A 27,466-nucleotide genomic window follows, 5' to 3' on the forward strand; every position below is an offset into this window, starting at 1 on the left:
ATGATATGGACTGGACAATCTCATTAAATAGGCCCACACTAACCACATCTCCAAACAGGCTAACAAACCCAAATCCCTGGCACAAGAGTTTTGGTACCAGAAAATACAAAAGTCTCTATTAAAACAAAGTGTGAGTGACAATAACTCCTCAGGACATATCCTGTGTCTCAAACAGAGCAACTGCAATCAGATGTCATAAGCGTTGCCCAAGGAACAACCTTCTGGGCATGTCTACACAGCCATCCAGTCTGGAGTACAGGGTGTAAGCTGCAATGCACATTAGTGTACTACACTGTGCTGTCACAGACCCACATAGACCCTGTGATGCTAACTAAAAGGTACCTAGTTAAACAGGATTACGTTAATGTGAACAAGGTACCTTTAAGTTTGTGCTTGCAGGGTCTACATGGCACAGTTATACCTCAGAACCCCTGTGTGTATTTCAACTTATACCCCCATAGTCCAAACTGTGGGGTCCTGTGGAGAAGCCATTAGACTCTAAACATGTCACCAGAGAGCAATGACTCAATGACACACTTATCAGACCTCCCCAAATGAATCAAGAATCCTAGTGTTGCTTGTGGCATTCATCATGACATAGTGCTCCCGCATCCATGGTGTTTGATAATGTGTGAAGCACTTTTGGCTCCAGTAACAATGCAGTTCTTTTCATTTGTTTCTGGCTGTCCTGTTGCAGAGGGGAGTCAGAACATTTCTGGTGCTGGTGTGAGGATCATGAATCCTTTTCCCAATAGTTGAAAGTGATACTGAAGGACATCTTTTAAACACTACTAGCCTAACTTCATTGAGTCTTGAGGGACATATTCATCAGGGAGTGCTACGATCACCCTTATGATCTTGATGGCTAGGTGTTTTCTCTGTGACTTTAAAAGTGATAGATCAGTATCTGTGTAAAACATTGCCACCTCTTTGCACTTACCATGCAAAGATCTCAAATAATTTTACAATGGTAAGTAAATGTTAAAAAAATCTGAATTTTAAAGATGGGGAAACTGAGGCCCTGAGAGATTAAGTAATATTATTTATATTTCAGTAGTGCCTAGAATCCCTTACCATGATAGGGCCACATTGTGCTAGGTAACTTGAACAAGGTCACACAGTGAGTCAATGGCAGAGATCATAGGTTGGATTTAACTGTCCCAAGAACACTTGGAATGAACACCAGACTACATCCCATGAGCGACTTGTAAGGTAATATGTAAAATACAAGAAAGAGAACAATCATCTCAAGCAACCAACATTGCCCTAAATTATATCTAGATAGAGGGCTCTCCTCCCTTATTGACGTACTGAATAAACTTGCACCTGTAACAATTCTGCACCAAATATGCATGTACCTACCACAGGTGTGTACTGAAATGTCTGCACCAGATATTGATGGTTTTGAGTATATCAGAATGTTCCATGAATAAATCCATGGTATGACAATAATTACATGGTACGCCCACATCTTGAACACAGCGTACAGATGTGGTTGCCCCATCTCAAAAATGATATATTAGAATTGGAAAAGGTTCAGAAAAGGGCAACAAAAATTATTAGGGGTGTGGAATGGTTGCCTTACGAGGAGAGATTAATAAAACTGGGACTTTTCAGCTTGGAAAACAGATGACTATGGGGTGATGTGATAGAGGTCTATAAAATCATGACTGGTGTGGAGAAAGTAAATAAGGAAGTGTTATTTACTTCTTCTCATAACACAAGAACTAGGGGTCACCAATTAAATTAACAGGCAGCAGGTCTAAAACAAAGAAAAGGAAGTATTTTTTCACACAATGCTCAGTCAACCTGTGGAACAACTTGCCAGAGGATGTTGTGAAGGCCAAGACTATAACAGGGTTCAAAATTCATGGAGAATAGGTCCATCTATGGCTATTAGCCAGGATGAGCAAGGATGGTATCCCTAGCCTCAGTTTGCCAGAAACTGGGAATGGGTGACAGGGAATGGATCACTTGATGATTACCTGTTCTGTTCATTCCCTCTGAGGCACCTGGCATTGGCCACTGTTGGAAGACAGGATATTGGGCTAGAGGGACCTTTGGTCTGACCCAGTATGGCCGTTCTTATGTTCTTATTATGTTACTTTAGTACCAGATACCTGCATATATGTACTTGTGTAGAATAATTCTATATTCAAGTACTTGTGCATATCCTATATTGCATGAAATAACTGTTTGTATCTGTATACCTACATGTGGTTTTACATGGATCTTTACCTATAATTAACCCTATTAATTTCTGTCTAAGAAAGAATCATAAATTTTGGGACCATATTTTGAAAATGAAAACCTGGGCACTTTTGTGGCAATTTTAGGATTGTGATGTAGTCATACAAAAATACACTTTAAAAACAAAAACGGTGCCAACATTACTACTACGAGCTTCTGATTTAAAGCAATATATGCATATTTCTTGGAATGGAAGATTTTTTCCAGTTACTTTTTTCTCCCAGGAAAACTCATTCAGAACTCTATGCTGGGCTTTTTTCCTTTTGTCTGTAACTGGATGTAGGTTTGTGGGACAGTTTCTGAAAACCCACAGCATGTACATTTACTCAATACCAATTCTGGAATGGATTACATATTCTAACAAATCCACTATTCACACTCACTAAGGGTCTGGTCCTGGGAATCCATTGCCCCTCAACACATACTTGCTCCCCTCTGGTCTCTGTGTAAGCAGTGAATGTCTAGCTCCTCTCAGGGTCAAGTGCCAAGTTAGGGATGACAAATACAGTGGCAAACCTGCCTCCTCAAATAATACCCCTGTTCTGCAGTTCTGAATTGTTCTGCCAGTAAACTGCCATGCTATTTAAACAAACAGCCCCGTTGCCATGGAAGCATCAAGGGCACAGATGGAGTCAAACAGCTATTCTTTGCACTCCTTTCTATTAGAAACAATCACTTAAAATTACAGGTGCCTGAGAATTATCAACATTGTTTATATTTCATTGGTTATATGTTTCCCTTACATCAATAGTGCTTCCCTCTTCAGCCTCCCAAGTGCAGTGTCTTGTCAAGGGTGATAATTTCTGCAAACCAACCATTACTTTGGGATTCTAATAACACTCCCTTATACACTTTTAAAATCAGGAAACTCATTATAATTTGTATTTGCTAATGAGTTTGAACAAATCAATTGCCAGAGTCATTATTATATGTGTGCACTCTTCAGTCATGAACAACAGCTTTTTATATCATTAATAATCTGCTCATTGATGTAGCTATTGTCATAGTTCTGGCCAACTGTATCTGTATTCCTCTTCCCCCCAGCAAAGGCACCCATTCCCAGGCTTCCATCTTCCCAACTGTCTCTCTTGCACAGAGACATGTCCCTCTCTCCTTCCTAACTGAGGTTTTTCCGGGCTGCACAGTTCCTTGCCTACACTGTGAATTCCCTAGCAAGTCAGACTGTCTAAGCAGACCTGCTTTGCCTTCTCCTCCGCAGCTATAAAGAGTGCAATTGCCTGCCGATATAAGTTACCACAGCTCTAACTAAGCAAGCACAGTAATTCTTAAGGTAGAAGCATTACAGAGAAAACATATTAAAAAGAACAAAAGAACCAATATGCATGCTAATAAGCTTACCATAGACCACTGCAACTCCAGCAAGGGCTCGGGCCAATGAACAGTCCTTCAAAGCGGAAAGAGATGTTCCCTGTAGTTACAAGTTCATACAGCTTTTGCTCCCCTCCCCTCAGGAATAGGTCAAGCCCCTCCAATTCTTCCGAGGAAGGATTGGGGCCTCTCTTGGACAGAAGATCCTGTCCATTTGCTGGATCAGAAAGTAGGTCCTGACTCAGTTTAAACTCAGGCTATTTATCCAAAAGTCCTTTCTTTGTCTGTTAGTATCTGGACAATCCAGTATGAAGCAGTATACGCAAGCCTCTCCAAGGGGTGGTACCTGTCTGCAGGTGACCGCCCTGCACTTTTTATCAGGGTTGGGGTTTTTTTGCTGGTCTGGCCGAGTGAAGGGACCAGTGCTTTATGGGGGGAGATGAAAACTGCTGCAAAAGGGGCAGAGTGGTCACTGACTCATTCCCTGGGAATTCAGGGTTTGAAAAGGAGCAGCACAGGGCCAGGAGCCTTCCTTTTGACACTGACCAAGGCTGAGGTAGGAGGGCTCCAGTGTTCAGCTCTACTCGGCTTCACATGGAAGCAAAGCAGGGTGATGATCAGGGAGTAGGACGGGGAGCCCTTCCCCCCACTTCAGTCCCAGGATAAAGGCAGCAAATCTAAGGGTATGTCTTCACTAGCAATGTGAAGCACAGCAGCACTTTAACATGGCTTTGTAGTTGCAGCACCAGCGCTGGGAGAGACCGCTCCTAGTGCTGTAAAAAACCTACCCCCTTGAGGGGAATAGTGCTGGTGCACTGATGCTTTACAGCACTGAAACTTGCAGCTCTCAGGGGGGTGATTTTTCTTGGCCCCGGAAAGGCTCCAGGGAATTACACTGTTTCATAACCCCTCTGGGGTTGACAGTGGCATAGCACATGCCTTGTCTCATTTTTAGGTCCACAGATTTCTGGAGTTGGCACCAGGAGCCAGCCAGGAACCCATGCAGATGCCATTAGAGCTATGGAGCCGTGGCGTAGAATGGTTGTCAGTGTGGTGTGGAGATCATTTGCTCCAAGAACATGGCAGGGCTATGAGAGAAGTTTTAATGATTTCATGCAATTTCAGGATCAGGAAGGCTGGTCAGCAATATGGGCCATTACAAAGGAACAGGTGCTGCAGCACATGCTGTCATTGGAAAACCATCAATTGGCATCCTCCACAATCTCAGATCACCTTTTTGCCATTACATTCATCAGTAGACTAAATGGTTATCCTGATCCTTGCAGTAGTTTTTTAATTTGAAGGTTTTGGGGCTGGGTGGTCGAGTACCAGTGGCCCCAGGGTAGATTCCCATCATCCCTTCAAAGTTTACAAACTTAGGGATCTTGTGCAGATCCTCGGCAACATATGTCATAAAGGACAGGAGGTGGCCTTGTTCAGGGCTGCATTCTTGACAACATTTGTTGGTGCTTTCAGGAACAGTGAGCCAGTACCTGGGTCCGGTAGGGACTCTATGGGAAGGGCTTTGCAACTGCAGGATATATAATGGCATGAGCATTCAGTGATATTACACTTTCAAAGGTCAAAGACAGATCAAGTTGGCTGGGGTGAATCTGTGATTCTCTATCAAGGTGGTGAACCTGGGGTCTGCCCAGTTTGGGTTTTGAAGGCCTACAGCGTTATATGGCCAAGGGGGAAAGGCCCCCTTTTTATGCATGGTGACAGGAGTCCCCTCACAACATATCAATTTGTTACCGTGTTGAGATGGGGGCTGATGAGGTTGGGGCTGCCAGCCCATGAATTTGGTTCCCACTCATTCAGAATCGGGGTAGCAATGGCAGCAGCATAGCTAGGGATGGGAGCAGAGGCAATCAGGCATTGGCATTCGGATAGGTACCAAATGTATGTAAGACCTCAGGCGGTAAATCAGCATTATTTTGTCGTAATCTCATTACAGATACTGGACGACCAGCCATGAAGACAGTGGTGTGGCTCTGCGGGCACAGTATTATCTTTTGGGCCCATAGGCATGTGCCCAGGTTGCCCAAGGGTTTGGAACTGGGCTTTTGTGATGATGTGATATTCAGTTGGCATGCAAGGAGAGGCATGTTATGGGATCAACTAATACCAATGCTATATGCTGTGCTGGCCCATCAGCGGCCCCCAGATATAATTGTGGTGCATCTTGGGGAAAACGATTTGGGAATGCTTAAAGGGGTGGAACTAATGCTCAGGGCAAGGAGGGACTTGGTGCTGACAGTTTAACTTTTTCCATGAGTTAACAAGATTTTGTCAGACATGCTTCAGTGCAGGGTCTGGCCAGGGAGTCGTGAACCCCCACCTAGGGTGGACAAGGCAAGGAGGTATGTGAACAGGGAGGTGGCCAAAATCCTTGGGACCATAGGATGGACAGTAATTTCACATCCTGGCATAGTATATGGGGCAGCAGAGTTGTTTCAGGAGCATTGGGTTCAGCTGTCCAACTTATGTCATGTTTTTAACTGATATAGAAGATGGCATTAGAAGATGTCTGGGAACCCGACTGGGCGTGGGGAGGAGGCAGCCAAACTAATTGCTGGCACCTCCTTGTGGAGGATGACCAGCGCAGGTACTCCATAGGAAAGGTATACAGTGACTGGATAAATGGCTTGGAAAAGGACTTAAAAAGAGGTGTTCATTAAAGGAACGAATGGGGGGTGGTTGGGGACTCCTATGATTGGTACTGCAGGGAGCCAACCCCCCACTCTTATAGCCCACCTTAACCCTCCTATGAGGTAGGGGTGGATGGTAAGGTCCCAGCAATGGATTTGCTGGAGAGACTGGGAAGGAAAAATAGGAGGAGCTGGTGGAAGCCCCTCACCCCAGGTATGGTAAGGTCCCAACAATGGATTTGCCAGAGGGACATGGATGGAAAAAGAGGGGGAGCTGGTAAAAGACCCCTGGGTAATTATGGAGTAAACATGGGGTTACCTGCACTGTACACTGTTATCTGCCAGACTGATTAAACCCATGTCAAATGTCTCATGTCCTTCTTTTGGCATAGCCAGACAATGTTACAACCTAAGTGAATTTGTTTGATCACTCCCTGCTGTTCTTAGTTCCTAGGAGGCTCTGATTGCCTTCCTCCTTGGAATTACATACAAATCCTGGCCCAGAATAATACAAAAGCTTAATTCAATAAGGTTTAACTTAATTCAATAAGGTTTGTCCAGAACATTGCAGAAAATTGCCATATCTGTCACAGCTTTTGTCCATGGTAATCATAAACCCTATTGTACAATATTTACATGCCAGACTGACTTAACCGTAGCTTTTATGGGTTTGCTTTTAATTTTTATTGCAAAGTGCAGGTTTTGGAGTTTAACATGAAGTAGAAGTTTTAAATGTTTCTATAGTTATTTCTTTGCAATTCTTGTCTCACCAAAACCAATAATAATTAGTTAGCACAGCATTTTTAATCCGAGAGTCCAATGTGCTTCAGAAAGGTGGGTAAACTTTACCCTCATTTTATGGGAGGGGAAACAGAGTCACAGAAGGATTAAGTGTTTTGCAGCTGCAAAACTGAATATGATGCTGGCTTCACAGTCTGATTCCTAACCCACTGCACAACCTGAATTACTATCAATAAATACAGCTGAAATGCTACATTCCACAGATAAACAGGCATCAGTAAGAAAATAAATTGGCTTGTAATTTTTATACATCACATTTTAAAAATCTATTACTCACAAGCATCTTTTTGTTCTTTTGGATCCAATCAGAATTTTCTGGTTCAAACTCAGAGCAACTAATGAAAAGTTGTTTCTGTGATCACTCTATTGAGGAAGTGATAAGACATCCTCTTGCTAAGGGAAGAGGTGGAGTCAAGCCACAAAATTCTGATCTGGATCTATGTCTTTAATAGCCTAAGCTTTGCAGCAAATTGGCTCAGCCCATTACAAGGAAATCCCATTGGCTCAGCCCATTATAAAGAAAGAAACCATTTGCAAGAGTAGGCCCAGATCCTGCAAGTATGTATGTAAGTGCTTACAAGACTACTGTCTTCATATCCAGGTCTTATTTCAGATTTCAAATTTCCACAAAGTTCAGAGGTGTGTGGATCTGGGGTTTTAGTTTGGGTAGGTGTCTGCTTTAAGTGTCCTTTGTCCATTGATAGACCACAACTCTGTACATTCTTCCTTAGTCAACTAATAAATAAACACTGGAATTTTCCTTCCAAATGTAAAGATAATTTTTGTTGATCCAACCAAATTATTAAGTGATTTATTTCCTGGTCTAACTCATGCCAGTTACTACACCAATGAAAAACAGTGAAAATTTTGAGTTTGTTGCTGCATTGGTGTGATACAGGGTTGTTTAAGATCAGCACTGAGCCATTGGTGGGGCTGCCGAGCTAACGTTACTCATCGTGAGGTCACCTGAGGGAAGCAAATGTTGCCGTATATTGTCATCCAGCAAAAATATTAAGCAGAGTAAACATCATGAGGTATCAAGGTGATGGCTGAGAAATACCTTTTTCCTAGAACTTTGGAACATACGTCTGCTTCAGTACCTGGTTCTCATGGAGGCCACATTCTTAGTTTCTTCCAAGGTCTTGGCTACGCTAGAAAGTATTTTCTAGTGTAGTTATTCCAGCAAGCCCACCTTGTGGTTCTCAAACTGGGGGTTGGGACCCCTCAGGGTCGTGATGTTATTACAGGGGGGGTCGCGAGCTGTCAGCCTCCACCCCAAACCCCACTTTGCCTCCAGCATTTATAATGGTGTTAATTTATAAGGGGGGGAGTCGTACTCAGAAGCTTGCTGTGTGAAAGGGGTCACCAGTACAAAAGTTTGAGAACCACTGTGATACAGCGAGTTCTCCAAAAAAACCGTAAAGAATCACACCTCTAACTGACATTAATGTACAGGCATAGATCTAGCCAAAGTGTAGTTCTTAAGCTCTGCTAAGCAGCCACTAGTTTCTGGTTGGAATTAAGAATAATTAAAAATTTTAAAAAATGTGGCTTCATTGGGATTTACCTATATCCAGTATCAGGAGAATCAGTGTCAAAGTAATAAGGGTTGTAAATCACAGAAGATTTTGGCCCTAACAGAGCTTTGGTTCTCTGAACTCCTTTCAGAAGCTCTCAGCATCAGTCCCTTTACTTCTACTGGACATAGGGACTTAGAGTTTTCCCAAGAAAGAGGGGTAAAATGTATTTTCATGACAAAACAATATGTTAAGAAAAGTTACTTTAACAAATTCTTATCTATGATCAGCAAAACCTGCAGCTATTTTCTTGGGAACATGCTGAGCTGGAAGTCCCCATTCAGTATTTGGAAAGGAGAGGAAACTCTGATTCAAACCATAGACTAACAGCAAATCAGACTGGACATCCCCTATAATCTCCCATCTCATGATAAGACAGCAATTTTTAAAATGTTCTTGCCCATCAGCGTACAACTTTTAGCCCCACCTCTGCTGCAAATGCCTCTGAAAATAAGCTTTTCATATCTCCTGGTTTAAGAGACCTGACAGATACAGTGACTGTTTTCCACATAGATTACTTTTAAATATGACTTATTAAGTCACTTTTAAGTCTCTATTACAATTTTGCAAAATTCCCTCAGATTTCCATTATTATATTTTCTCCCATTTCTCCAGATGGGAATACCAACTGGGTTGTAAGGTAATCATAAAGAAAAAAAAAGTATTTTTGGAGGAAAATGACTATCTATAAATAAGATGTATTTATATATTTTTAGATGTTTGACCCTGGAAAGATTTTAGTTCTTATAATGAAAGGACCAATATTAATACACGCACTGCTTAAAAACCTGAATTTGAGGGCTGCATCCTCTCTCGATGCTAAAGATACTGGAAACAGTTTTGCATTTAATAAAAGCAGCATCCAGCTACCATTAATCACAGCCAAGTAAGACTTGTCACAGGGACATGCTGAGCCTCAGGATTGTAATGTGGGCACTAAGCTGATTTCAATAAAATAATAAGAATCATGTAAAGTTTTAAATACCATTTAATGCACCTCCCTGTCTTTATTTACTGTTCAATCCCTATATTCAGGCCAAGACAAACCAAAAAGGCAATATGAGTTGGAAGTTTGAGCAGATTGAAGTATCTGCATTATTATTTGAAATGGTAGTGGCTACAATGCTCTTAGATTCTCTCATAGGTCATCAAGTATTCTTCTCAGTACCCTGTAGCAGACAATGTGCCCCAATCGTAAGAATCCAGTTGATAAAGCTATTCTCGTCTATACACCAAAAATATGGAGCATGCAGAAAGCAACACGAGGCGGAACCCAGCATTGAAACGTATTAACTCTGGAGAAATCATGAACATTTGAATCCCAACTGGGGATTTTCTAAGGAGGTGATCAAATAACTTGCATGGAAGGGAAAATGACTCCATCACCTTAAGGACAGCTGTTCTGTTGGGAATAGACAGTTTCTCCAGAATATTCACCAACCACCATCTTCAAAAAGTCCTGGTTTGAAAAGTGGTAATGTAAAAAATGCCACTTCTTACTCAGACTAGCTCCATCTGCATATTACTCTGACTACGCGTGCAGAGCCAGCGCAGCTAAGCAGGCTGGATTCCATTATTTCCAGTGCATCAACAACATCGTTTACTATGATCCAACCAGTCATACCTATACACAGAAGGCCGCAGTTGTAATACAGGGCCTAACCTAAAAACAATGAGATTGCACAGATGTTATCAAGGACATAATTAGGCCTACAGAATCTGGTGATGATACAGAGGGTCTTCACCTGCAGGTGTAGTGAGGGGGAGGGGAAGAGAGGAACTGCCATATCATTATGGACATGGCATTCAGCAGAAACCAAGACATCAAGGACCTGGGGGATGGACCATTGGCTTTTTTCCCACATGGCCATTTTATCCCAGGAAAGGGTAATCTGGCAACAAGAATAGACGGATACAGGAATTTCCATTCACATATAATGCAACCCTACGCTACTCTCAAGGGATCACCTAAACTGAATGAGGTGTCAGGCCTTTGTCTCTCTTCTGAGACTGTCAATTCTTGTGGGGATTTCATTGTATTTTTTGTTTATTTTTAACAGGGAAGTGTCTCCCCTAGTAATGTCAGTGAGCCCATCAACTCTTCTCACACACAGCACTGAACAGTCATCAGGTGGTAACAACTTTTGATCATTACTCAGATGGGTGAGATCAGAACTAATGACAGATTAAACACTTTTTCTTATTACTAATCCCCTGAGTCACCCAGTTCCCAGTGTTCAGCTCTTTACTCTCTGCAGCTTGCCCCTAGACAGCTGTACGAAAGCTGCAGGTAGCCACTGTGATTCATGCTTTGATTCACTCACCCAGCATTTGCAGAAGAGGAGAGGCAATATGACAGTATTTTCTTCTCAGCCTCTCAGTGCAACCCGTCAGCCTACTGAGATTGCCAGCTCTCTGGGATAGAAACTGCAGCGAGTGCAATGCTGAGCACACTACCAATGCTTTAAATAAAGCACGGTGTAAAGATGTGGGCAGTCCCCATATGCCCCCTTGTGGGCTAGATCAGCAATGCAGATGTGGCCCACCTTAATTTCCCCACGTGGAGCAGCTATTTAATTTAATTTAATATTTAACAGCCCATGGGCAAGGAGAAGTTGGCACACATAAACAAAATGCCATGTTCCTTTTAAAAAAAATAAGGTTTCAGGTCAGGAATCATTACAATGAACAATTCATCAGGAGCCTGGATCAGGGCTCCCAAACTTACAGTCCACACCCAAGTTCCTGAGTCAAGTTAGGCTTGTCTCCCAGCGCCTGGACGTGCAACTGCCCAGCTTCTGCTCCCTTCTCTGTATGGCACCACTTCCTGTTCCTCTTTACATGGATCAGCAACAGGGCAGGGACCGCATCTCCTTTATTATCCCCAGGTGGCAGGCTCCAGTCTGTCCTTTAAAGGAGTAGTACGGTTTTCCTCCCAAAACACTCTTTCACACACTACTTGATAATATTATTAATGTATTCACAACTAAAAGACTACAACAGTTTGAGGTCTTTAAGGCTATCAGGTAACAGGAAAATGATCAAGTTCTGGGATCAGTAGGAAAATTTCATGACTCCAAGGAATGGAGTTAGGAATAGATGCTCTTTTAAGAGAAGAAATATTCAAACTCCAAATGAAAAGGCACAGTGTGCAGTTATTATTCCAGGTAACAGTTCATATCTGGAGATATTTTGGAGGAGTCAATTAAGAGAAGGTGTTGCCTAATAAGAGTGGTCTCTTGTACAAGTTTTACTCTACACTATATGTACATAAAAGCAGTAAGTATACACACCTCCCCCAACTACCACATATATAAAGTTTTATATTATATATAAATAACAAGCTACGTTCAAAGAACATTAGGGTTGCAAAGTCAAGCACTCAAAGTTAGGAAATTCCAGAGTTAAGGTTGCATGTGCAACTTTAATTCAGTCCCCCTTGTGCATATGCATTATGATATAGTCATTCATTACATGATCACATACTATTATTCCAGAAATTGAAACAATTGCGAGTAGATAGGATGATGAAGTTTTGGTAAATTCTTCAACAATGTAACCAAAACTGTGTAGTAACACCCATGAGACTGTATATACATTGTATTTTCAGGATAAGGAAAAGAGGAGCGGCGTCCTCTCACTTTCCCTTAGACTCTAGAGGAGCCATTTCTAATGACTACCTGTGCTCTTCATCCTCTCCTATCATCAATGCCTTAAATTGTGACAACTCTCACTTCCGGATATCATTAATTCCCAGGACAACCAATAAGGTTTCTACAAAAAACATACCTCCTATGTTGGGGCTAACTGCACCATCTGTCTGCCTCTCTTGCAGCTTTTGCTGACTTGACAGCAAAGCACATGCCATGGATACCAAATGATAAGCCCTGCCTGGTGATCAAAATGTGCTACTGTTAGATTAGCATAAACATGTTTCCACTTGATTATCACATACTCATGTCTTGTTTCACCTGCATTGTTTAGAATAAACTCAGATTTTTGTGGCCAGCGAAAGGAAAGGATGCAACCCAAAGCAAAATCTACTCATCACACATCTGGGATCCCAACACAAAGTACCATAAAGCTTTCAGGCTTGACTTTTTCCACACCCATGCTTTTGTTCAGTCCACACTGCTCTGGACTGTGTGGAAATAGTCACCTGCAAACCTCATTGTATCTTCAAATGAAACTAGTTGTTCTTGACATCTCAGTGCTTAGTTTGTACACAGTGTTTGGATATGACGGGAAAACCCCATTCAGTCCACTAAGACAAGGCCCTGTTTTTTTAAGGGGTTGCATTGAGATGTCTTGGCCAACACCACCACTGAATTTAAAAACAGAATAAAGAGAAGGCTTCTTCTACCCATGATTTATTTTAAAAGAGGAATGTCTAACATCTTTAAAAAATGATATCAGAAGTGATTCACCAATATGTGGAGCCCATTTTTAGGGAAGGAGCAGTTTGATTTTAGAAAAGCAAAAGGGACAACAGGTGGTATTTTCATCACAAGACAGTTGGTAGAAAAGCAGCTGAGAGAAATGTCAAGTTACCTAGGCAACTGCTGGTGCCTCTGCCTCTGCATCTGCTACAATTCTATGGCATAGCAGAGGACCTTGTCCAGATGGTGTTGTGTGACAATTCCATGACAAAAAAGTGTGGATGCCCTTCAGTGTAACAGAGTTTTGAGGTGAAGGTTGCGCTTTACCAGACATCAGCACTTAGTCCATTACTATTCATAATAGTGATGGACATCAGAAGTAAGCAAATCCAAATGGGAGGTAGTACCAAGTTGATCTATGCAGATGATATTGTCCTAATGGCTGACAGAGAGGAAGATTTAGTCCAGGTGATTGATGCCTGGAACAGGGAATTAAAACTATGGCCCCAAAATGAGTAAAGAAAAGACTGCATTCATATGTATGACTCATACAGAACCAAGCCAGATAATATCAACATAGAGGGCAAGTGCCTAAGTATTATGGGGGCTGGTTAGCAGCAAATGTAGATATTGACAGAGAACTGCAAACAAGGTTGCTGAGCATGGGGAACTCTGCACAAGATAAGTGGAGTGATTTATGATAAATGGATGCTCAGACTATTTAGGGACAGCTGTATAAAACCATGGTAAGACCAGCTCTTCTGTACTGATCAGAGACGTGAGCGAGACAAGAGAGAGAGGTACTTGAGAAGACCTGAAGCCATTGAAATGAGATGTTTAAGGGCTGTGAGAGGTGTGACATTGCTGGATCACATGTGGAAACACATCATCAGGAGTGAGAGCAAGGTCTGTGTTATCAGCAGAAGCTGCAAGAGATGAGGCTGAGATGGTACAGGCACATACCAAGGATGGATGACAGGAAGGATTTGAGACTAGAGTTTGTGGGTGGGGAACAAGAGGAGGCCAAGAAAACAGTGCTTAGACTGTGCATGGGAGAATGGAGTGAAAATGGAACAAGCATTGGATAGGCACGCTGGAACAGACTGATCTGGCAACCCAGCCCCTGGTAGATGGGAAAAAGGGAAGATTATCAAAAGTGACATTTTGCTTACTGTACATCCCAGATTAAGATTCACTTCCAAATGGAACTGAAAAGGAACTGCAACTGGGCATATCCATCTGAGTTCCTATGGTTCACGTTGGGTCTCAAAGATTCCTAGATCAATGTTGATTCAATTATTATTTATTTGTATTGCAGTAGGACCTGTGAGCCACAGTCATGGAACAGCAGCACCTTTTTGTACTAGACACTGTACAAACACAGATTCAACTCTATGCACAGCATAGCATGTGCATTTTACTATTTACCTCCATTTTTATGATATATCACACTCACCACCAATGGTATCTGAGTACTATATATTTTAGATCTCCATAAATGTATACGGTGGTTTACCACAAAGGCTGCATGGCACCATCACATCCTGTCTTAAACAAATATGCCATGTTATGATGATCTATGAAGCCTTCAATATGAATTTTGCCAAAAGAAAACCAATTACTGCGTTGCATCACCTGCAAAGTATGAATGCTTCTTTTTGCCCAAATCCAGATCTGAACAGCTAGACTATTCCATTTGCTTGCTGTGTGCCTTTGGTTAAAACAAAAATGATCTCAGTGCTCTTCACAATCGCTATGATTCATATGTCATATTTCCTACATTTATTTCAAACAAGTTTTTATTCATTCACAGCCCTAGAGATGAACCCTGTGTTATGCAAATCACTCATCTCCTATCAATTTCTGATATTCCAATCAACATTAGTTGAAAATACACTTAGAATTTTTGGTGTGATGAGAGCTTTGTTGATTGTGGAAATGATTAAGAGGCAGCTAGATTGGCAGCTTCATTCTCACAAGGCATATTAAATCTAAGGAGACAATAATACCAAGCCCCCTCTTTTTTCCTTACCTCTTGCAAGACTTTCTTTCATCAAAACGTTAAGGCAAAAAAGACACAGCAACCACTCAGATCTGTATGTTTTGCTGCATTATGTACCTACACAAATTAATGCTACAAATGAAAACAGGTTAATAAGATTATTTTCACTTCACCTTAAGAGCATAGCAGAACCACAGCAGGCTGTATATCACAGCACACCACTATTTTAGATTTGTGCCTTCTGAAAATTCAAGCCCTGTGATTTTGAGCTTCACTGCTAAGCACAAAAGCTTATTTGGACACTTAGAAATGGCTAAATTGAATTTTAGAATTGAAGATCAAGCACTCAAAGCTTCAAAAGGGGCTTTGGGGATTCATCCTCAGTCACCATCTTGGATACTTATGTATAGACCTACAACAGCATGCTTGGAGCTATTGAAACTATAAACATGATTGAATCTCTGCCACAAAGAGCTTACAATTCAACTGCAATATAGAGATTTCAGTTGAGACACAAACAATGCATTGGCAGAGAGTGCAATTTCATGGCACTGAAGTTTGATTTTTTTCGATTATTATTTCAAGGTTATCACTGAGGGGCTTTATAGAAGATATTTTTCAAGAGAGATTTATATGAAGCAAACTGCTGTGTATGAGACGCCAATTTCTGCGACTGCTTTTATAGTTAAGCATTAGCTATATAGTAGCATAGCATATTTGGCATACATGTTTTTCCACTGGATTCATTCTACTTCCAAAAGTTCCATTAAAAGGAGTTCATGAGAAGTGCAGGATTGAATCTGTAAGCTTCCTCTTATGGAGCAAAACTAAGATGGCAACGAGAACTTTGCAGATCCCAGGGGAACCTGTCAAAAGCGTATCTTAGTCTAACAACATTATAAAATAATTGTTAGCAGAGAGTACAGCACTAATCAAGGTATGAGTTACTCTTCTCTGAGCCCAGTAACATACTCTACAGAGGAACTTGTATGGAAATATGCCATATTATACTAGATGCCCTAAATTATCACTCAAAGTACACCAGCCCTGTACAAACTATACACAGCATTGCACCATAATATGGGAAATGGTAACAAATGTGTGATATCAATCATGTATTTTACAGCATAACCGTCAGATTTCCCAGAGGTCTGAGGGGTGGAACATATTAGCACATTAAAAACAATGGGAGCTGGACAATACACAAGTCAGCTAGAATGTCCTTCATTACAATGTGGACTCCCAATACCAACTGGACGCTGGCAAGCAGGCTAGCATCTTTCTCTGCACAAAGGCTTTGGGAAACCGTAAGTGCTTGGTGCAGGCCAACATGTGTCTCCTCACCACTTTGTGTCTTTGTGGAACCCAGAGTGCCATGAGGCATTAATGTATGACCACAGGAAGTTCATGCATTAGGAATGTGCTCTATATACACTTCTATAAAAGGTTCTATTATTCCTTACCATATTTGTTGCTTTGACCGACTGCTTAGTTACTACAAACCTGGTGCTGCTGAGCAGTGTGCATCAGTGATGCAGATAGGCACTGTAAAGAACGCTGGGTGTGTTAAGAGGGATACACAGAAAGATCATTTAAAGACGTATACACATACACATTTTATATATATATATATATATATATATATATATATATATATATGATTAACCTATCAGATAAACTGTTTCTGTTTTCTATATACTTTTTAAAATAAAATTACCTATTTTAATTGAAATTAGGAATCTCTCATTGCTTTTCAATCCACTGTTCTACATATTATTGCTCCATTCCTGTCATCTTCCCATTATTTTGACATTTCTTTGTGTAGACCCTGAATAGCAAACTGGAAGGGAAGAGGTCAAATAAGCCAGACACTCCTGTAATCCCCTCAGGAGATTTGGGGAAATTTCCATTAGCTGTTAGCAATGTAGAACCAGTGACATGATCTGGCAGTTCTACTTCCATCCAGCTGTGGGCAATGATCCATGCACATATTCGCTAGCCGATTAGTTACAAAAATGAATACCGCCTTTTGTTGTGTCTAGATATTTTTTAAGAGTAAGTGTTGATGATTATGAAATTCTCAAGATTCGAATGAGGTACTACACCTAATACTTTTACAGCATGTTAGACACTATACAAACATGATAAAAAGGCAAATCTCTGCCCCAAAGAGCCTATTTTACGTGGTCTATCTGGTTGAAGGTCAACAAAAGGCCACAAGCAATACAGTATATGTCAAATTTACTACAAAGGCATTTGAAGGAGCTGTCCACTTGTGAATGAAAACTGTGTAATGATGCACAACTTTAAGGGAAGCATTTTCTGAATAGATTCTATATTTTAGCAGCAAATTACAATTTCAGATTTGGGTACAGCAAACAATAAATGTATTGGAAATCCAGAATGACACAAGGATTCTATCCTTTTTGTACTGCTCATTTTCACATTTAGTGCATTAAACACCTTCATTCTTAAAATCTGGTTGCTCCTGCTGCAGAATTTCCAGTTTGCTGCAGAATTCCGTAAAGCAGTTCCAGAGAAGCCAGGGGGACCTTGCTTCAGAACTTTGGCCCAATTTGCTGCAGAGCACATGGGGCAATCCATGTAATCACTGAAAGAGCAGCTGTGTTTTTTTTCTTTCAAACATGAGCAGGAGGAAAATTCTGAGGGTGTCTTTTAAATTAGAAAAAAAACCACCATTGATTTCAAAGGCAATCTAGCAATTGAGAAGTGTGGACTTTGCCTGGAAGACAGATTTTACCCTCTTCTCATGCTTCTGAGAAAGACACTACCATTCCTGAGCTGCTACTAGAGGCAGAAGATCTCATCAGAAAATAACCTGGTTCTCAAGTAATGTGGAAAATAATCTTGAATAAGGGTCTTATCTGGCACGGAGAAATACATCTTAGGACAGGTGTATAAAATAAACATAAAAACTGCCATGTATTTGAATAAGGAGAAAGAAGACTGGAAATTATCTGTTAAAATGAAAAACAGCCTCTTCTTGCAGAGAGTATAAAATATCTGTATCTTTTTATCCTCAAACCCAAAAAGCTATGTAAATTTAACAATATCAATATATGAAACTATAAAAACTACCATCAGCAACCTCACTGGACAATTGTTTAACCGCATACTAACATTTTAAGATAGGGAAAGAAAAATAACATTCAGTGGAAACTACAGGGGGATAATTAGATAGACAGAATAACCAGTAATTACCCGAGTTGGAAGCTGGCCAGGATCACTGCTCTTGCTAGATGTGCCATAGGATGTTTAATGACCACAAGCACCACTTACAGCAGCGCTTGGGCCTTACACCCAAGTACTAGCCTGACCCCACTTAGCGTGAGATATGAGTGTATCACAGTACAATGCAGACAGTGGATTTTTTAGGCATGTGATTTTTACCGCTGTTTCTCACAAGGCTATCAAAATGCACTTCAATCATTTGGCTGATCAGCATAATGTGACCACTAATGGTTAGTGGGTAGCATGAGTAAAATGTTAGAGAAGGAAATGTCCTGAGGCAAACTTCCTGTAATTCTTTCAGCCTGGGTCCCAGTAGGAATTTGCCAAGTATGCTATTTTTAGAATGCTTTTATTCCTCTTCAGTGTTTGGATACAAGTATGCATAATTTGCCCGATCCTTTCTCTCACACATTTTATAATGTATTAAATTGTTAACTGTAGTTGTTATTTGCATAATAAGAAGTACAGTTTCATCTTGATTCAGAAGAACACACATGTGCGTCTTCCCATTAATGTTAATAGAGGTTAGGTGCAGATGAGTCCCTATACATGGGCCAGCATTGCTGTTATATATTTCTGTTTTCAGAGGTTTATAATCAGCTGTTAAAAATTTGTGGACTGAATCTTGGCACGCAAGGTTTTAGCCTGGGAGCAGATTTTTTCACAAAACTAGGACATAATGGGATTAAATACTTTGGAATCCATGGACCAAATTCAGCTGTGGTTTAACTCCACCGACCTCAATAAAGTTACACCACACGTGCATTTGGCCCTTAAGTATATAATATCACACACACACACACACACACACACACACACACACAGAGTGTAAATGCATATATAGTCTATATTTTCACATTCTTTGTTTTCAAATTATTTGAAAAAATCTGTTTTAAAACAGATCCTGTGAGATAATATAACAAATTTGCACTTAAAAAAAAAAGACCAAAAAAAATGCAACAAAAACAATGGTTTTGTGCATAATTAAATAATGATTTGATGTCAGCCCCTCCCCCCCCACACTATGTGCTTTTTCTATATGAGCACATGAATGTAATGTTGGCTAATTGTCCTTTTGTGCAAAGTTTACATGCTGATATAATCCTGCATTTGATGTTTTATTATCACAGCCATTTGTAATTATTATACATTAAGAGATATTTAGTAGCACAGATGTTGTATGTGTAAAAATCTTAAAGGATTGCCTATACAAAAATGACAAGCTACAAACACAACATTCTATATAAAAATCAAATGCAGATACAATTCTTGATTTGGAATTTTGCTAAACTGTAATGCTTTTAAAAACGTTAAGTGGGTATAATCAGTTATTTGACATTATTCTAAATAAAAGAGAACGCCATTTAAAGTAATATTTCACTTGGTGTTGTCATGATCAGTAATATGCAATACAAGTAAATGAAAATGAAAAACTCACTCTTGCATTTTGATGGCATAACTGTAATGTTGTCACTTAAGGACTTAATCCTGCAAACAAGATTGCACTTGCTTTACTTTACGTAAGTGAGTAGTTTAATTGGCTTCAATGGGAATGCTCTTATGGATAAAGTTAAGCATGGGTGTAAGTGCTTGCACTATCGGGGCCTAACTGTGGTAGACCAACAGCTCTAGCCTGTCTTTATTAGTCAGTTGAAAAACCTTCCTCCATTACATTGTGACCATCATTCTGGACTGTATTCCAGAATTTGTCTTCTATTTTTACAGCTTCAATTCATACTGAAATTTACAAGATTATTTAAAGACTCCAAGAAAAGCTGTGAAATCTTCTTTGTAGTGACAATTTTCAATTTCTTCTTTTAGCGACGTGTCACTGACCAGTTTGAGAGATTTGCAAGCTTCTTAGTATGTTGCTTTGCAAACACCTATGTAATGTGAGAATGTGGGCAAGTGTTGCTGTGAAAACCTGATGCATGGATTTTAGAAAATCCAAAATGGTAATCAGGATTTTATGGCTAAATCCTAATTTTTTCATTCTGTGCATGTCAAAATATAGTTTTCAATCATCTTTCCTTTTGTGAACTAAACAGCCATACACCATACTTTAAAATGTCTAATGAATGATAAGTTGTCTTATTCAATTATGACAATAACATAAAAATCATTTTAGGATAATTCTTCATTTCACATAAAGTCAAACTTCTTATACAGGGACATTCAGAGCAAGTATACTGTTTGGTATAAATGGAACTTTTTTACTTTAACCCACACATTCAGAATGAAGGTCCCCATGGTGCCATTAACTCTGCCACTTGCTGTCCAATTGTAAATAGGACAACTAGAAAGAGAACCCATCATATTGTATGTCAATTTTACTGTGAAATCTGAATTTATTCCATTAAGTATATGAAATATTTAAATACCCTGCCCACTCCCAAAGTTAAAACATATTTATTAAATAAATATTTGCCTATTAAAATATGATGGTTCTTAGTTTTAATGGATTGTGTAAGAGAAGACTCTGGGCACAATTCTCCACAGCTTGCGCGTTGCAAAGTTATGCAATACCTGTGCAAAACGGCTCTAGAACTCCAACACAACTCTGAGTGAAGAATCCTGGCTTGAAAATATTTTACATTCATTCACTGTTTTGTATCAAACTGTGGGATTCCTTCAAGGGGGACAGATCTATTATAACATGTAGGATAGATGATTGCCTGCAGCAGCCAAATGTTCTCTGGCCATTTTTTGTCTGAGAGATTGTGGGCCTGGGACAAGATTACATTTGTCAAGGTTTGTTCATTAAATGAATACCCTAGAACTGGCTCTGTGATCTGTTAATGATACCAGAACACAATGACAGTACTTCATGATCTTGTCCAATAACTTCACAGCCCTCAGTAAGTCCAAATATTGTCTTGCAGCCAGCCGCATCTCAAATGACACCTATACGCTCATCATTTTAACATCTTCCCATTGGCCAGACCATTTCCAGATAGACAACTCCACATTCAGGTTTAGCTATAAAGCAACCCATTAATTTCCACATTTTTTGAAATTAATGAATTTTCTCCCTTTAATGCTGAATTAATAAATGGATACTTTTGTTGGGAGTAGCAGTCAACATAGCCAGTACAACATTATACTTTAAGAAATCTGTGGCCACCTAGAGCTTCATAACTGGCAGATCATTATGGCAGAGCTGAGATACTCCTGCTCCATAAACATGAACTCTTAACCCATTCACTTAAGAATTACTATCAGCAGGAAAGGGCCTAGCACAAACTCAAGCAGTCCTGATGCCATCCAGTAGAGGGGAGTACTATACATGAAACTTTACTTTTAAGAAGAAAAGGAGTACTTGTGGCACCTTAGAGACTAACAAATTTATTTGAGCATAAGCTTTAGTGAGCTACAGCTCACTTCATCGGATGAATTCAGTGGAAAATACAGTGGGGAGATTTATATACTTAGAGAACATGAAACAATGGGAATTACCATACACATTGTAAGGAGAGTGATCACTTAAGATGAGCTATTACCAGCAGGAGAGTGGGGGAGGGAGGGGGGCCTTTTGTAGTGATAATCAAGGTGGGCCATTTCCAGCAGTTGACAAGAATGTCTGAGGAACAGTGGAGGGTGGGTTATCAACTTAATTATATTTTCATGTGTTCAGTCATTTGCATCCACAGAAATGAGGATACTTTGAACAGCGGGAAAAATATAATATGTTTGGGATGGAGGTTAATATTGGGTACTGAAAGTTACTGGAATAATATGGGATAGAGAGGATTTGGAGGAGGAACAATAAACTCTGATTCTTATAGTTTTAAGACAAAAAATTAAGATGAACTTGTGTAATGAACAAACCTCCTTCATAGGAGTTGCTGTTATTTCCACTGGAACCTGTGCTATTGACGAAAAGGTACCTTATTTTAATATAACTTTCACTAGTATGATTGACCATTTCTTTACAAGTAAAAAAAAAAACTTTTGGAAATAATGTCTCCTATAAGTAAACTGTAGACATAAGTCTGGACCTACAGCAGTCAAAGAAAGACAGAGAAGGTAATTAAGATGAATCCATTCTTGGGAACCCCACACTCTACATGCTTATGGGAGAAAAAGGTCCACTTCTCAGAGGCCATTATTTGTATGCTATTTTTTCTCTTTTAAACCCTGAATGGTTTTTATCCATTCTTAGGAAATATCTTTGGCTGCACTCCTCCTTTTCACTGTTCAAAAGACATCCCAGAAGTTAAATATTAAGGTATATAGAACATTTTGTGCTGCTCTACATGATGCAAATTTCTGCAAATATTTTATGTGATGGGTGCACCTTCTCCACTACAGAACCTATGCAGTTATTAGCCATTTTACAGTGTATCTGAAGTATAGGTTTGAACCAAGATGTACTTTAAAGGAATTCTACAGTCATTTGATAGCATGAATGGAAACAAAGAAAATGAAAAGGATTTTGCTAGTTGTTTTAAAAAAAATGGAGTGGATTTTTGCACTTATGAAAGAGAGACGCTAACAACATTCATTAGGACCATCTACGAAGGGAGCAGATGCTGTGAAAGCTTTCATGGTACAGCTCAGTCCTAGCCTCAACATCTTTGTTTTTTCCAGAATTCACCTCTGTTGGGCAGAAACTGATAAATGCAAATTGGTGTCAGTAATTTAGTGATAAATATCCACAAGGTACAAGTAGTTAATATATTTTAAAAAATGAAAATAATGATATTGACTACATATATGAACAAATAAGACAGATACATTTGCAGTTGTACCACTAGACTGAAACAAGGGACAGCAACCCTCATGCTTCTGATCATAAGTTGATTTTCTCTGGGAGTCAGTAAATAATTTTCATGTATGGTACTACAACACACACATGGCATTGTGGGATGGAAGGTTCCTTTGATGCTGCTGATATTCCAGTTCTTATGTTAAGATACTGGACTACATAGAGAATCATACTCAGTGCACCTGTAGCCTAAAAACAGACTTACAAATTAGTTTGAAATGAAAATGTGGTGCATTAAAAATATTGCCACCTACCTATAATTGCCTTTTCCTGCAGTAAATCTAGTATTGCCATTGCTTAATTTACCGGACTATCTAGAAAAGCCTTTGAGTGAATTCCTTGCAATGCATAGCAGAAACACACCCTTTTCCCAAGAAGTCCAGTTTTCAGTGGATTCATAATATAGTCAATTCTTTCCCAGATCAGATGACTATGTGGATTTCTTAGAATACTCAGGTTAAGTACATGACTGGTGTCCAAGAACCCCGTTGCACCACCGGTGCTTTGAACTGTATGAAATTCACTTTGAAGCTTACCAGAAAAGACACTGGGAATCTTGGAAAGAAAACTTTTGACTGTACGAATAGAAATCCCATTTTTCTCATCCTGCATCCGTGCTATGACATCTTCCATCTGAATATAAAGAAAAAATAAAACCAGCATTATTTCCTAGCAGAAATCCATTCTTTGAAAACCTTAATTCAGCCTCTCAGAAATGAGGGCCTGCTACCTTTATTTGACTTTTTTTCCCAATATTTTCATTTTTTATTTCAAGAGGATAATAAACCACAAGAACAACATCAATGACATGAGAATTTGTGCTCCAACAATACTTGAGAGAGGAATGCTGAGGCATAGCAGGGAGATTTCATTCTAAAGAGATTACAACCATTATTAGAGACAGAGTCTCACATTCTATTAATGTTATAATATTACCCAATATAAAAGAAAACAGTAGCTTTTAGAGCATCTAAAGCAGCTATCTAAATCCCCCCCCAAAAAAAGATTCCAAAATGGTGTCTGTGATAGTGTCATTCACAAATGGTTTAGATGTTGTAAAAGCTTTTTCCTCCATTCAAAAGCCCCAGTCCCTGACTTAAATGGAAGTTATGAGTTCTCACTTCCTTGCATGAAAAGACCCATGCAGTCTTTTTGGTGATTGAGGACTGTATCAAAAAGGTTATTTGAAACTAAAATGAAGCCTTTAAGTCAATAGCAGCCTATATTCCCACTTCTTTCTTGAGATGAAGAGAAAGAAAGGACAAATGTTCATGGTGTGATTTGCCTCCCACTGAGACAGTACAGCCAGAAATGTGGGTTGTTTTCTTGGCCAGCCAGCTACCAGGAAAAGTCTTCAGCCCTTTTGTATTATTATTTTGGGTACTTTTATTGTATTAGCTAATTTATGCCTGACTAGATTTTACAAGCCAACTGGGCCTGCACTTATTCTAATTAAAGCCAAAACCAAACTTCTGCTGGCTACAAATGAAAGCATGAGCAAGCCCTTTTATCAGGGACTCATGACCAAAATCCTGACAGGCTGATTAGTGGATCTATTATATATGGAATAAGATATGCTAAACTTTATCCTGATATATAGTAAACATTAATAAAGAAATACAAGTTAGACAAATTCTCTCTGTATATATTTTAAAAATATACAAATGAAATAATCCAACTAATAATGATTTTACCCTTGTACAGTCCTTCATCTTCATTAGTAATAGAATCCAAGCTCCATGGAAAATCCTTGGTTCTCTATGTTAAAGTATATTTTAAAATTTTTGATTACAGAGAATACTTGGAGACCCATTTATTGCAATCGCACGTGGATTATATATGGACAACTCAGTTAAGAGCACACAGGTCCAGCTGTATAGGCAAACATATGTTAACTTACAATGTATATCTTGTGTGTGAAGTGCACAGCATGATGTGGAAGACTAAAAATAATGCTTACAACTTCAGGTTACTCAAAACGTAACTCCAAGGAATGGAGATATTCATTATATTTATGAAGAATAAATGAAGTCAGTGCATGATCTTTGGATACACATTCTTTAAACTAAAATTGGATATTAGGAACTGACTAAGGAAACTGAAATAGTGTGACAAATCACCTGAGAGTTGGAATCTGGCCCTGCATTTACTATCTAAAGAATAAAGAAGACCCTTCTTTTATTGAAGTTAATGGGAAGGTTACTGTTAACCTCAATGGCAATCCTGAATGAAGAAAATGTCTGTTGGCTTTAGCATAAGATTTTCATTTCAGATTAAAGATCCATTTCCAACCATGGGTACATAGGTCTCCCACTGAAGTAACTAGGACAACTAGAGCAGAATTTGGCCCTAGGATGGTTCTATTGAATCTGCCTCAGAGGACTCTGCAGTGTTGTTACACTTCAAGTTCAGAAATGAAGATCCCCTGTACAAAACCTTGCTGAAGCTCTAAATATCAGCATTGTGGACTGACTGACTTAATCAGTATGCACTGATTATAGTCTAAGTGAGTTTGGATGTTCTGAATCTAGGTATAACAGAACGCCTGCCTCCTAATTAGTTACAACAGAGCTGGGGTTTCGTGCATGTGCTTAGTTGGATTAGAAAGCCTAACTTGTCTCATCTCACACCAACAGCACAAAAAATGGATTTTTTTTTAGACAATCACTGTACAATATTAAACATGAGATCTCAGAATGAAAAGTAGAAGAAAATGCTCGGATTTAAGTCTCCAAAACATCTAATTCAATATATCTCAGTACATAGCTCAATTCTGAGTGTGTTTAATTCTTTTTCCCCTGTTTTGCCTGTTTTAAATTCAGCAAATGTATAATCTCTTCCATTGCAAAACATTATGTCCTCATTTAATTATATTTGGGAAACAGTCCTCAAGGCATTTCTCCTCAGTTAGTCATCAACATGGACTCAAACAATACAAAGGATAGAACAGCTTAATTAGGGAGATAAAAATAAATCCTCTTCTAATTTTGATTGAGAAGTCTAATCTGGGAAACACAAGATGCCGTTTGACATAGTAGCTTGCCTTCTTGAATGTGTCAAAGTTTGCTGCTCGGTCATCTGACTTGATGGTCAAAAGTGAAGTATAAGCTGCTTTGTCTTGCCTCTGTAGTAGCTTCTTGCTGTTCCTTTATTATCTGCCTATCTGTTTAAACCAGACTAGCTTTGACAATGCATTGGGATTTATTAGTCTTAACCTTTATTTAAAAAAACAACAACAAAAGCTGGGGTGATGGGTTCTCAGGTTCTCACCTTTCCAGAGGTGGTGTTCAATACAGTAAACATTTGTCACAGTAAGATGGAATGGCAGACAAGGTAACATTGAAATACCTAGTCACATTACATGTAAGGGAGAAAATATCCAGCAATTTGGAAAACAGCAATTCACACCAGGTATCCATGAACATATTGTTATCGGTCTCCCCCTTGCTTCCATCTCCCAAATCTATATTTGAGGGAAATAGGTCCAAAAGCAGCACTCCATATTCAGGCAAAAGTCCCAGAGGTCAGTCAAAGTTTTTTCTGTGTATGGGATGCAAACTTGGTCCCCATATTTGAAGCAAAATCTATCTACACACTGATGGCCACACTCATTGTTGACTTGAGGCTTTTCAACTTCTAAAGAACTTTAAAAAAAATCTTTTATAATAACTATTAAAAGATCAAACATGTATATAGTGTTTTGGTTTGGTTTCCAATAACATTAAATCTCAGTGAGGGTGGCACTACATATTATATATTATCTCCTTCCCGTTTTCCTCTGGTCTTGCTCTTTATGAATTTATGAAAAGATTGAAAGTGCGAGGGTTGAGACAAGCAGAGGCCACGACAGAAGATGAATGGACATGGATGTACAGAGACCCAACTATGCTTACTTTAAGGAAGCAATAGCCACCTTTTATTTGTACTGTGCAGAGGTAGATGAATAATTGATATTTCAGTTCATTGGCAGTCACAAGCACACACATGCACACACACACAGATTCAACCTGAGTTGAAACTAAAATGTTTAGGAATTTTTGGTGAATTGGGAAAGTCAACAAAAACGATGTTTTGCATTGAACAGAACATTTAGTTTCTGAATATTTAACCCCCTTTAAGAATAATAAAAGCAAAGAAAATAAAGGGCTAGGTTGAGAAAAACAGAGGACAAGATAGTTGTAGTGCAGTTTCCCCCTCCTCTTATAAGAGATAGCCTAAAGGTTAGGACACTTACTTGAGATGTAGGACATGCAAGTTTGAATCCCTGCTCTGGAGCAGGGATTTGAACCCAGATCTCTCTTCTTCTGGGTGAGTGCCCTAACCATGAGGGGGGGAAGGATGAGATGAAAGCACACTCTTTGAACTCTCATGGAAATGATTAACCTCTGCGTGTTAACGTAGCAAGATGGAGAAATAGGGTACTTATAGTTCAATTTTAAACCAAAAGATATCCTTAA

The 27,466-nt window shown here is 39.4% G+C and overlaps 1 protein-coding gene and 1 long non-coding RNA gene across 17 annotated transcripts in view; both read right to left on the reverse strand.

Annotated features, from left to right (window-relative positions):
* Positions 1–11,042, reverse strand: part of LOC140909285 (uncharacterized) — a 35,267-nt gene extending 24,225 nt beyond the window's left edge. The window contains exon 1 of the long non-coding RNA XR_012158165.1: positions 10,933–11,042. This is a non-coding gene — a long non-coding RNA (uncharacterized lncRNA). The remainder of the gene's footprint in view (positions 1–10,932) is intronic.
* The window catches only part of RGS7 (regulator of G protein signaling 7), a 428,859-nt gene that overhangs the window by 188,598 nt on the left and 212,795 nt on the right, over positions 1–27,466 (reverse strand). For all 16 annotated transcript variants that reach the window (XR_012158163.1, XR_012158164.1, XM_073338225.1 and 13 more), the window contains exon 3: positions 23,546–23,642. Coding sequence is in view for 14 of the 16 variants with exons in the window: in XM_073338225.1 (XP_073194326.1) it covers positions 23,546–23,642 (97 nt within the window). In the remaining 2 variants the exon portion in view is untranslated. The remainder of the gene's footprint in view (positions 1–23,545; positions 23,643–27,466) is intronic.

This window comes from Lepidochelys kempii, chromosome 3 (genome assembly GCF_965140265.1).
Source record: "Lepidochelys kempii isolate rLepKem1 chromosome 3, rLepKem1.hap2, whole genome shotgun sequence".
Taxonomy (NCBI): Eukaryota; Metazoa; Chordata; order Testudines; family Cheloniidae; genus Lepidochelys; species Lepidochelys kempii.